Genomic DNA, 13,197 nt, shown 5'->3' with positions numbered 1-13,197 from the left:
ATGATATTCTTGTAAAGAAGCTGGTAAAATGCGGTCTTGACTATGCTACCACTCAGTGGATTTGTAACTGGCTGACTGACCGAACCCAAAGGGTGCTCATCAATGGTTCCTCTTCATCCTGGAGAAGAGTGACTAGTGGGGTGCCACAGGGTTCTGTCTTGGGCCCGGTCTTAGTCAACATCTTTATCAACGACTTGGATGATGGACTCAAGGGCATCCTGATCAAATTTGCAGATGACACCAAACTGGGAGGGGTGGCTAACACCCCAGAGGACAGGATCACACTTCAAAACGACCTTGACAGATTAGAGAACTGGGCCAAAACAAACAAGATGAACTTTAACAGGGAGAAATGTAAAGTATTGCACTTGGGCAAAAAAAATGAGAGGCACAAATACAAGATGGGTGACACCTGGCTTGAGAGCAGTACATGTGAAAAGGATCTAGAGTCTTGGTTGACCACAAACTTGACATGAGCCAACAGTGTGACGTGGCAGCTAAAAAAGCCAATGCAACTCTGGGCTGCATCAATAGGAGTATAGCATCTAGATCAAGGGAAGTAATAGTGCCACTGTATTCTGCTCTGGTCAGACCTCACCTGGAGTACTGTGTCCAGTTCTGGGCACCACAGTTCAAGAAGGACACTGACAAACTGGAACGTGTCCAGAGGAGGGCAACCAAAATGGTCAAAGGCCTGGAAACGATGCCTTATGAGGAACGGCTAAGGGAGCTGGGCATGTTTAGCCTGAAGAGGAGGTTAAGGGGTGATATGATAGCCATGTTCAAATATGTAAAAGGATGTCATATAGAGGAGGGAGAAAGGTTGTTTTCTGCTGCTCCAGAGAAGCGGACACGGAGCAATGGATCCAAACTACAAGAAAGAAGATTCCACCTAAACATTAGGAAGAACTTCCTGACAGTAAGAGCTGTTCGACAGTGGAATTTGCTGCCAAGGAGTGTGATGGAGTCTCCTACTTTGGAGGTCTTTAAGCAGAGGCTTGACAACCATATGTCAGGAGTGCACTGATGGTGTTTCCTGCTTGGCAGTGGGTTGGACTCGATGGCCCTTGTGGTCTCTTCCAACTCTATGATTCTAAGAATGTTTCTGTACAGGTAATGTTGTATCTCCATTCACAAGAACCCTATAACAGTATCAACAACCTTTTCCATCCTGAATCTTTGGTAGTATTAGTAGTTTTCAGCAGGTGATCAAGACACATGGGGTCTTTCAAATTCTACTGTGATTCAAAAGAGAAGGGTGGGGACCCATGGCTCTCCAGATGTTGCAACTTCCATCTGCTTCAAGCTGATGGAGTCAATTACGGATGATAGGAGTTGAGAGTGCGACATCTGGAGGGCTGCAGGCTAGCCACCCTTGTGAAAGGGAAGGCCACATCATTTAAAAAAATAATTACTTAACAGAGAACACAGCACTGTGGTCTTGTGCAGATGGGGCACCCAACAGAAACTGCTGCTGGACTGTGCTTTGAGGAAGTTATTTAATGCAGCCAAATCAAAGTCAGAAGCACAGTATGTTAGCAAGGCTGCTTTTAATAGTCATGTATGCAGGAAAGGATTATGTGGTTTAGATATTGTTAATTGGTATTACCCAGTAAGAAGTAACCTTAAGAACCTTTCACTGGCTGTAATTTCCTCAACGCTGCTCCATTTCACTTTCTCTAATATCCTTACAGAGGCTTAAAAGGAGTGGCACTTGTTAGCACAGAATGTGAAAATAACCAACTATTTCACAGGCCACAATTTCTTGTGTATATGGATTCATCAGCTATAGAATTCCTCATCAGTTAGGAGCCTGAAGCAGCATGCTTCTATTTTAGAGTGTGCACGCTAAATATCCTCCACAAAAAACACTGGGGAGGCCAGGAAAAGGCTGGAAAGAAATGTACTGCCCCTGTGTGAGATTCCAGCAGCTTTCTGGAGGAGTTTGTGTATCTAACGACACCGTACAGGCTTTGCGAATAAAGCCTCTTTTATAAAAGGATATAAAAGTAGCCTACATTTATGCACCACTGGGGATCAAGCATAATTAGTTTACAACATGATTCTGACATCGTTTTAGTCATTAACAAATGTTTGAAAAATGCTTTATATCATTTGAAAGCTTCTAATTTTAGAAATAAGAACTCAAAATTGCTGCTTGGCACGAATGCCTCCCCAGCACTTAAGTTGCTCAGACTTCACCATGAAATAAGGAACACCGAAAGCATAACGTAGAAACAAAAAAGGGACAGAAGGGGCTGCTTGGATCTTGCCTCAGTCCAGTTCTTCCAGCAGCACACAGTGCCCCCTTGGCATTCTTCATTCCAGGGAGAAGAATGTCTTATTGGGTGTCACTCATCAAGGGCTATGGTCCCAGGTTAGTTCAGGAAGGCGATTTCACTGCATGCCAAACCACTGTTCCTGATCCGCCCACTGGGCTGCCTCACTGTCACTGCCTTCCAGGTCACCTTCCTCTCCACTGCCTTCCATGTCATCCACATCTTCCTCCTGGGTGGCATCCGTTGGACTTTCCTCTTTTTCCATTTTCTGCATTCCCTCCAGTGATTTTTGATCATTGGGATCCAAACTGGGGGAACAGAAAGTAAGAGAAAGACATCCTGGAGTCAGGGAGCAGCAGCAAGAACAGGACAGGCTGGCTTATGCACATCTCCATTTCAGCTCACTGACATCTATCAGCAACCCACAGATAAAGCTCCTGCAACCGTCCTTCAACTCATGGCCATCACAACAGGATTTTCCAGAAACTTACCTTAGAGCAATACTGTACTGGTCCATGGCTTCCTGATACTCATTAACAGCCACAAGGAAGTCCCCTAACATTCGATGGAGAATGCAATCACTCTGGTTGGCAAGGGCATTCCTCAGCAAAGCTATTCCATCTTCATATTTCTGTTCTCGGCCTGTCAATAAGAAGGGTTATTTCAAGCTATTTATGTTGAGGCCATCACCCAAAAAAGAAATCATAAATAACTGTATGAGGCTTTAATTTAATTTGCAGAAGTATAGACTGTCTCACAGCCAAAAGCTTTTTTTATCTTGCACAACAAGATAAAAATAAGAAAAAACACAGAAGTCTATGCACCCAGCAAACTAAAACCATTTCTGCAATTATGCATTCAGATACACATTTTTTTGCAGTTAGGTTTTCAGAGGAGGAAACAGTTTGTTTCAGAGGATGCCGAGATTGTGTCTTCCTGTGACATATACAAGAAGTTCTCTGTGACAGAGAAGGAAGAATGCCTATTCTAAACCACCTAATTACCTATGGATTTGCAAACACTTTGAATTTTAAAGAGACACGTTAAAAAATATCAATTTAAAGAAAATGACAAAACCCTGCATCTCCAGTTCACATGACTTCTTGCCAAAATGGAAAGCTTGAAATGTAATGAGTAATTCAAGATGGGCATTTTCAGCTGGTTGTTCCCAACAGGAGTGAGAGGGTGCTGTAAGTCTGATTATGGCTATAGTACGGAGAGATGTGGGTGAAAATTGCTGCCTTCCACCATCTTCAAGACTTGGTGGGAGTTGCATCTGCATACATCTCTATTCATGCTGAATAAGACTTGCGCACAAGAAAAGAGGAGGGGGAAAGACTTACTGAGAAGTTCTGCCTTCTTTACCACTGCTTTGATGTAATCAGGGCGCTGTGTCAGTGCTTTGTCCAGCAATGTCTTTGCTTTCTCCTGCGCAACAGGATCTTCCAGACAAACAGTTGCCAGGAGGGTGAGTGTCTGTGCGTTGGCTCCCAGGGTTTTGTAGACATTGTTAGCCATGACTGTGGCTTCACGAAGACCATTGGATGCTAAGTAGCATTCAATGAGGCCTGAGGGTCAGAGGGGTAAAAGTCATATTTGAGAGAATATTTGGCTTTTTTTCAAAACCAGCGCTCATCTAAACAATGGTCACCGAATTTAGCACAGTAGGCTGACAGTTCACGACTTTAAGGTGGGGTCTTGGCATGTCAGAAAGACATCTCAGTGGTGACAGTCATATGTGGGCCTACAGAAACTTTCATTTCACTACCAGCTTTAACAACTCCTGTTTGGAGAAGTCCGTCCTTTTTACTTGCCTTCGTAGCAGTCCAGCCTGCAAGGGGCAAGCCGTATCGCTTCACGGAAGTGGATGATTGCCTCTTGCACTCTCCCCATGTTCCGAAGAGCAGCGCCTTTCAGCAGCAAAGCCTGCACACTATTGCTGTTCAGCTGAATGGCTTTGGCTCCCAAATACAGGGCACGGGAATAGCGCTTGCTGTAGAAGCTATGACACCTGCAGAAAGAAGAGGGAATTGTGGTTAACATGCTCAATCTGTTCCATCTCAGGAGGACAAGCAGAGAGTTTTACAGCCATGGCAGCATTGTCACTGTATTATTAAAGGGTGTGGGCAGAACATCTTGCCAAAGTAGGATGGGCTATTCTGTTATAGACCCACAGCACCAACTCCTACAACCTTCTATTTCAATTACTTTTGATGATGGGGGGGAAATATACTCTCTCTCTCTCTCACACACACACACACGGGAATGATGTGTTCTACCTAATGAAAGCGGAAATGCCTGTTGCTATCAGGAAATGTAATTTTAGCTTCAGCATTCTGAAAAGTGACCTACTTTTTAGTGATGCCTCCAAAGTAAAGAAACACATTAATAATTTTCTAATGTAGACAACCAGCTTTTAGACACCACAACAAAGTGTTTTTTAAGGGAAGATTTTAAGTACGTTTTGTAATTTTTGTAATCTGCCTTGAGCAGTGTTGCTGAGAAGGCTGTGTTACAAAATATATTAAAGGCTATTTAGCTCCCTGAAGAATTTTATTTCAGACAGTGGCTTTGGATATTTTTAGATCCAACACCTCTTTGAATTTCAAGAATAGCAAGAGGTGCTTTGAAAGTGGCATTTCAATAGTATGCCAGTTAGAGAGACTCCAGGACATCCTACACAAAGCTTTGGTCGAACTCCCACAGACTTCGGTGAATTCACCAACTCTGTGTCAGTCAAGATTTTGCTGCCCAACACTAAGCCATTAGCAATAAACCCAAGACCATCTGACTCTCCTCATTAATAGGGAAGATTCTGCCTTCAGAAAGTTCAATGTAAAGCCAAACAGGAGCAAGAAGCAGCCCATTACCCTGATACCACCCACGGCTCAGCGTGCTGGTCAGAAATATTGAAGAGCCGGCAGCCGAGATTCTCCACATCCTCCAGGCGACCCTCGCGGGCTAACAAGTAGCCATATACATCCATCCCTAAAGACAAAGCATGAAAGAGTTGGACACACACACACAAAAGCTATGAAGGAAAAAAGATCAAGGAAAACTAGAGGACAAGACTGTTCACAGCTTTCACCTAAAAGGCAGGAACAGATCCAAATGTTTTCTCAACTTCTATATTCTATACACGTATCCATTAGCATAAATTCAAAATGAAGATTCAAAAATATTTTCCATAAAACTGGTTGCTCCAGTTCTAATCAGTTGTCATGTATTTTCCACATTATTTGGAGCTCCACAGTGATCCAAATGTACAATTTGTGGGGGAAACAAACAGCAGACCTGCCATTCAAAGGAATCCCATTGGCTGGGAATTTGCTCAACACAAATTTGAAATATAACATCTTTTATTTTTGTACCATTAACCACAAATGTATTTCATTGACACAATGCTGTTGTTGCATCAGCTGTTTACAATATAAATGTGTCTTCAACAAATTACAAGTGTTTTTGAGGTTTAACCATTTCTTATTTTAGTTAAGTGTAAGGACAGAAGGAAAAAATCCCTCTTTTTGCCTCATTTGTACTAGTTTTTCTTTCAACCTTACCAACAAAAAATAAAACTAGTGAGAATTTTTTGCTCTGTTAAAAATATAGTTAAGGTTGCAGTACTACAAATACCTACATGGGAATTCAGTAGGATGTTTTTCTGAATAAACATGCATAGGATTGCACTATAAAAGTTGAATACAGAATACAAATTATTCTAACAAGGTCTCCATATTTTCTAGAGACTTACCTTTTATCAAATAAGGATCCAACATTTGCGCCTGTTCAAATTTTAGAATTGCGTTCTTATTGTCACCCGCTCTGAAATAAAGATCAGCTAAACTCCCTAGTATATCCACATTGTCCCTCAGCAGTGACTTTTTCTCCAGCGAGCTTTTGTGGGAAGAACAAATTGAAAGATAAAATCAATATATTGGAACTTCTTGGAGCATTTTTATTCTGTTTTATGGGGAAAGGTTCATTTCCTTAAGGCAAACATATCTACATGTCACAATTTATCATTCTCCACTACAGCACGTCTAGATTCAAAGCATCTTCCACCCAAAGAGGATTAAAAGGAAGGGCATGAGACAAATAAAGTCAGTAAGAGAAAGGTGTACGCTTTGCTTTCTTTCACAGTGGAACATCTCCAAATATTACTTGGGCCGCACACACTCCTCTAACAACACTAAGAATGCAACCACAATCAACTTGTTTCTAGGTCAGCTTGGTGCCCAAGGGGTATAGACTTCTTTGCCCATGGTAGGAGGGGAGGGGCCCCCCGCTGCTGCAGCTGTGCAACCTGGTAAGGCATGCAACTCTGGCTTCCGGGGGGGGGCAGCGACTGTGGCACCTTCAACAGCATGACTAATAGTTGACCACAGGTTCCCCATCCTTGTTTTAAAAGACATATATATGTGGGATTTAAATTCCACGAGCTGTTAAGCATTCAAACACTTAGCATTGTAACTGTCTTGCTGCAAAGGGGAAGCAGCCTTCAATAAGAAGAGAAGAAGAGTTTGGATTTGATATCCCGCCTTTCACTCCCCTTCAGGAGTCTCAAAGCGGCTAACATTCTCCTTTCCCTTCCTCCCCCACAACAAACACTCTGTGAGGTGAGTGGGGCTGAGATATACCCAAGTAGTATATCTTACAAGATACCAGGCTAGAGGTTCTTTGAGAAAGCTCATTTGTATTTGCTCTAGATTCTTACCAGATGGTGTTGATTGCTCTGGTATTATCACCTGTGTGCACAAATGCGTATGCCTTGATCCATACTGAAAGCCAGTCCAGGTTTGGGACACTCTGGATCACATTCATTGTCATGGAAGCGACTTCTGCACCTTTCACTGAGAGCGACAGCAAGCCTAAATGAGAAGCAACAGCTGTTGTGACCACCATTTTGACAAAATGTTCTTGGTAGTCGCAAGGAAATTAAGTCCTCAGGCACCGACAACAGCAGATAATTGACCAAAGACTGGAGAACCTGTGATCCTCCAAATGTTGCTGGATCAGTGTTAGAAACTGAGATATGAAAGCTAGGAGCTAAATGGCACCTTAAACCTATGTCTAGGCAAGCTTTTTTAATAACAAGAATACAAAGCTAAAAATGAATGAACTGCAACTAAAATATTTTGTTCATTTTTCACATGATCTAGTCCTTCCCCTGCCCACCCCCCTAATATTCTTAAGAGGATCTCTTCTCCAGTCTTCAGAGAGTAGCTGGAAATGGGGAGGCAGAAAAAGGTCTTCCTTTCCTTCCACTCTGCAGTTTTAATCTGAAATCTTAGGTGCAGTACTGCGCCCAGAGCTCAGAAACTGCTCGGGCTAATGAAATTCCATGTGGCAAAAAGCACCTAGAACAATGGGAGTTTTGAGCAGTGCTGGACTACAACTCCTTTAAATCCCAGCCAACATGGCCATTGGTAAGCAATGAGAACTGAACACCAACAACATCTGAAGAGTCACAGATTCCCTACTGCTGGATTACAGTGATCAAGTCCTGCAGACAGATGCATTTTGTAAAACTTATCCACGCCAATTGTCTTGCCATCTCTAGCACCACACTCCTCCCTCAGATCAGAAAGAGCATTGCAATGCTATCGTTACTGCCTCTCCCAGCCCTTACGTCTTCTAAGACACAATATATGCAGTCATAACAAGCACCCCTTTAATGTTGTAACTCATGAGGAGGCCAATGGCGGACTGCACTAATTCATATTTTGTTCACCTGCCCATGCTAAGACTGTTCAGATATGCCAACGTCTCAATCACAATTTTCAACAATAATCATTGATCAGAAGAAAAGTGGCTACCTAGGATGGCATCAAGGGCTAGTGGGCACTGCCTCAGCACTTCTTTGTAACTCGTCACAGAAGAGCGTTCCTGACCTGCCTTCTTGTACAAATTTGCCAGCATCATGTTAATCTGCAACCCACAGAAATCCAGTGATGAGAACAATCATGTTTTAATGTTGACATAAGACATAACATTTTGCACCACTTTGGATCTGTTAATTCTACCTGTTGATGCACAACTCTCGGGGCTTGCAGTTATTAACGGCAAGTTTTTACCTTTATTCAAAAAACCTGGGGATTTGTGTCAGCCAAAGGGTGTTCGAAGAATGGGTTGTATTCCGTACTAGTTTTCCTGAGGGTAGATCCACCGAGGCACATGGCTGTCTTAGGTCCATTGATGTCAATGGATTTATTGAGTAGGAACAGCACTGGTTACAACCCTATAAATTGTATCCATATCTCAGCCAAAGGCTCCCAAGGAGCATAACTTAGCTAGGAAAGTACTACCTTTGGGGTTCTCTGTCTTGAAGGGATTCCATCAAGTATAGCAATAGCATCTTTGTCTTGCTTCAGCATTGTATAGCACTCCGCCATTTTGTACTTCACTTCAATTTCAGAAGGCAGGCACTAAGAAGACAACATACAAAATACAACAGTGGTTCAATAACATCTGGAGGGCCACAAGTTCCCCACCCTGATATATGGAGAGGATAGTCAAGATCTAGGAAAGACCAAGTTGTGTGTTGTAGGGTGCTTGGGGTTGTCAGAGGTAATCTTTACTTTTCAGGAGTTTACTCCAAGGCTGGGACACTTTCCACATACATTATGAAGGAAAACTACAAGACAATAACATCTTTCTTAGGCTTCCAAGTATCTGCCATCCCATTCTGTCTATTCAAGGCGAGTGTTAAATCACATTCAATTATATATTTAATTTCTCCCAGAACTCACATAAGGAGAAAAAAACTTTTCAGATATAAATGAATTCATATCTTTTGCCATGTATAATAAACAGTGAATGCAAGACTCTTGCACTGAGGCACCAAGCTATAATCAGAATTTAAGCTATGAACACCTGGCTCTGAGGAGCAGATGCAGCATTCCCAGTTGAGGGTCTCACTTTTGAAGTTTTACTCAGTGCTTTCTTCTGCTGCAAAGCCATTGTATACTTGCTGACAGCATTTCTATATTCCTTGTCATGGAAGAGAGAATCTGCATGATATACAAGAAGCTGATACTTCTGTGATGGAGAAAATAACTCACTGTAAGAAACACAAGACAAACCAGTGTTAGCTGACCACATGAGGAAATCCTGGAGCAAACATCCCTGAACTACTGAAAGGTGAAAACAATAAACAGAAACGAGTCTGTATTCAGAAACCACCTGTCCATTCCATTTTCTGACTATGCAATGCTATCCTACAATGACAGCATTAAGCATCCCCAAAATCTATAAAGTTGCTAAACTTTATCTGTCATCCAGGAAACTATGAACTTACCAGGTGACCGTAAGCAAACTATTATTTCAAGATACCTCTTCCAACTATTATTATTTATTAAATTTCTATACCACCCTTTATCTGAAGGTAACAGAGCAGTTTATTAGTAGTACTATTAGTATTACAAATAGGGAGGGACCTACTGTGGTACCTTGGTTTACGAACTTAATCCGTTCCAGAGTCCCATTCTTAAACCAAAGCGTTCTTAAAGCAAGGCATGCTTTCCCATAGCAGTGGGGGACTCAATTTACAAATGGAACACACTCAACAGGAAGCGAGACATGTTATGCTTCCAAGGCAAAGTTCACAAACCAAAACATCTACTTCTGGGGTTGCAGCGTTCTTAATCCAAGTTGTTCATAAACTAAGCTGTTCTTAAACCAAAGTACCACTGTACTTATAAAGCTTTTGTAAGATTTACTGAGATAACAACTATAAAGAGCTTTGATAAAGCATCGCGTAAATGCTATCATGCTTGGTTGGCATCCATCTGTCTCGGGAGACAATGGAGGATTGAGCCTTTGGGGGTGAGGTCAAGCTGCCGGAAGGTTGCAGTGCCCGCTGTGGCTGTAGAGACAGATGTGGGATACACATGTTTTGTTGCAGTTGGGACAGATGAAGGCGTTCAGTTGTGATGCTGCAAATGCACCATGGCGTGTCTTTTCTTTGCACTCCTCCAAGTGGTCATTTCTCCTCTGGTCACTGCTATGGATACACAACATGACTGCCTGTCTACTGTGAAGTTCACTGGATGACCATGGGTAAGACAGCCACTCGCTCTCCACTCTCTGAGCCTAACCTACTCTACAGAATTCTTGTGAAGATAAATGGAAAGGTGTGTGTCCCTGAGCCAACTGTCCCTGTTGGTGCCTTTTGCACTGATGCTGAAGATGCCTTTTTAAAATATACTAGTATTCTATAGGATTCAACTCATTTCCAAGGTCTCTTGCACTTAAACCCGTGAGAGGAGAGAAGGGTGAAGCACATGTACCTTGAGATACCATGCAGTGCACAGCTTGCCATTTCACACACGCCACAGGCCTTCAAAGTATTGGAACTACCAATAACCCACGGTAGGGAAATTATGTTTTTGATGGTCTAATTCTTAACCCAAAGTACCAGTGCCCTCTAGGCTTTTAAATCAGTATGGGTAGGTGTAGCAAGCATGTCAGTTATTTCAACAAAAATCAAAAAGTCTTGTAGCACCTTAAATTCTAAACAGGTTGATTAAATGAGCTTAATCTTTTGAGAATACGTTCATTTGTGCTTAGTTAATGTAAAGATGCCCAAAAACTGTTTAAATACATGCAGCACAGGCCTATGGATGTTTACTGGGATTTACTACTGTGTTTAGGAAGTGTGCAACAAACTGCAGCCTGAACAGATTTAGTGTAGTCCTCTTAATTAGCTGCGTGAAGTATTATCAGCAGTCATTGGGTATTAGAATTGGCACTACTGCAGGTGCCACATAATACCTGTTCTTCCAACTCTGGTCACTTAGTGTGGCAGCACCAGCATTTTGGATCTCCCTGCCTATTAAAGTCAAGAAGGCACCATCACTGTTCGCTTTGCGGCACCTGCTAACAACATTCCTGTTTAGACAAGCCTACCCAGATGCTTAGAAAGTTACGGCAATTTTAATCTGCTTTAGTATTTTAACCTTTGTATGTTTTAAAGTCTGGTTGTGAATTTTTCTTGATTTTACTGTTTTTTCTTCCGTAAACCACTCTGAGGTTTGTTTTTTACAATGACGTAATGTATAATTTTTATGAAATAGATAAACACTATAAAGAAAGATGGAAGAGGGAAAATGGGGTCAAACAACTGAAAAAATGAAAAAGCTACCATCCATGAAGATTCTATGGAGTTCTTTTAATAGTGTGATCCTAAATGTGTCTACCTAGAAGTAAACCCTGTGGAATTCAATAGGGCTTACTCCAAAGTAAACAGGGTTAGTAGGATGTAGCTTAACTCTCCTCTGTGTCTGCAGGCAGGTCCTATTTCCTGCAAAAAATGTGGCACTGATTGCAGTCATTCATTACAGACTCCAGGGCTAGGGAGACCTGGGTTCAAATCCCCACTTGGTCATCCCGCTCACTGGTGACCTCAGGCCAGGGCCAGAGAGCCTATGGCCCTCCAGACATTGCAATTTAATTTCTGATGTGCTTTTTTGCTGTTACTGGTGTGTGTGTGTGTGTGTGTGTGCGCATCTTTATCATTAAAGACCTCATTGTGACTTATGTGGGGGCTGCTTAAATTTTGCTGCATGTTTACCAAGATGGTTTTAATTTACTGCTCATGCCTACTTTCTGTTATATTTTTGCAGTTACATAAATCTTGAGCGCGGTTTTAACTATGGGAAGGGCAGCATGCAAACAGAACGGTGATGAAGATGCTGCAAGTCTCCCTCCTCTCTTTTTCTTCACTTCATCAAGTCAAAATGGGGGGAGTTGGGGGCCCAGTCGACATTTGGGGAGCCACAGGTTCCCCACCTCACCCTCTCAGCACAGCCCCAGTGATGTCCGACATCACTTGGCTGCTTTATTATTATTATTATTATTATTATTATGGATTTGACTTCACTCCCAAAGGCAAACTCTTCCATTGTCTCACAGGCAGATGGATGCCATTGCCAACCAACAATCTATTGTTAACAATTATAACAAAAGAAAGGGGGGAAACGAAACCATAAGGAGGGGGCACAAAATGTTTGCAACTGCAAATGGGCTTTTGTTCTTGTCATGTATTTTGTGTTTTTATTTTATCTCGTATTTTTATGTGGCGAACTGCCCTGAGATCTACAGATGAAGGGCGGTGTACAAAAGTAAGCAGAGTCCCGGGCGTGTGACGAGGGTCGCCTTGAATGTCACATTAAAAAAGGGACAGGAGGCCGCGGCCCTTCCTGGCCGAAGCCTCGGGTCAGGCGCGCTTTCGCCCCACCTGGCAGGGGTGTCGTGACGGCGGGGGACGCGAGGGAGCAGAGGCGGAGCAGGATGGCGCCGCTCGGTCGGGGGGGGGGAGTTCGAGGACGGGGAAGCGCGAGGGAAACGAGCCCTTTCTGGGGCTGCAGTCGCGGCGCCGCCGCCGCCCCCCTCCTCGGGCCGCCCCCCAACTCACGGGTTGTTGCCGCTCATGGTGAGCAGAAGCCCACTGAGGAGCCGCACGTTGGAGTGGAGCCCGGCGGCCGCCATCTCCCGCACATGGTCTACCACGCTCATCGCCGCGGGCGAGCCGAGAGAAGGGCGGAGGAGGAGGAGGCGGCTGCGGCAGCTACGAACTCGGCGGCAGGGAAAGCTCCGGGTCGCCTCAGGAACTCTAAAATGGCGCCTCTCCGAGGGGTCCTGGCGGAGAAGGCAGCCATGACACCCGCGCAGAAAACGCCATTGCACAAAGCGCCAGCCCGGCGGGAGGGGGGGTAGGGGCTGCCCGCGACGTTCGCCTGCGTAGGCTATGACCCAGTTATTCACCGCGGGAGCCGCAGCTCTAACTCTGGACTCGCTATGCGCTTTTAAAAAAAGATATTTTGTATATTCTTGTTCACGCAGAAAAGCGCGATAAGAAATATAAAGAAATGAGGCGTTAGTGTGGACACCCTCCGCTAGCTAAGACCATTAGACTAGA

General features: G+C 43.5%; 1 protein-coding gene across 3 annotated transcripts; it reads right to left on the bottom strand.

Moving 5' to 3' along the window:
- Positions 1-1,533: 1,533 nt before the first annotated feature.
- Positions 1,534-12,935, bottom strand: ANAPC7 (anaphase promoting complex subunit 7). Of its 3 annotated transcripts, none has more exons than XM_082203622.1 (11): positions 12,694-12,935; positions 9,198-9,339; positions 8,585-8,704; positions 8,096-8,207; positions 6,994-7,147; positions 6,031-6,173; positions 5,150-5,267; positions 4,094-4,290; positions 3,623-3,847; positions 2,771-2,921; positions 1,534-2,587 (listed from the first exon to the last, which is right to left on the bottom strand). In XM_082203622.1, the coding sequence occupies exons 1-11, from the start codon at positions 12,792-12,794 to the stop codon at positions 2,398-2,400; spliced, it is 1,653 nt and encodes a 550-aa protein (XP_082059748.1). In that variant the 5' UTR covers positions 12,795-12,935; the 3' UTR covers positions 1,534-2,397. The 3 variants fall into 3 exon arrangements, with proteins under 3 accessions (XP_082059748.1, XP_082059747.1, XP_082059749.1); XM_082203621.1 differs by having other exon boundaries at positions 9,153-9,339; positions 12,694-12,933; XM_082203623.1 differs by lacking the exons at positions 8,096-8,207; positions 9,198-9,339; positions 12,694-12,935.
- Positions 12,936-13,197: the final 262 nt, after the last annotated feature.

Source organism: Podarcis vaucheri, assembly GCF_965113315.1.
Source record: "Podarcis vaucheri genome assembly, chromosome: 16".
Lineage (NCBI taxonomy): Eukaryota > Metazoa > Chordata > Lepidosauria > Squamata > Lacertidae > Podarcis > Podarcis vaucheri.
Note: the sequence above shows the minus strand (reverse complement) of the source record. Positions and strands in the feature narration are given on the sequence as shown.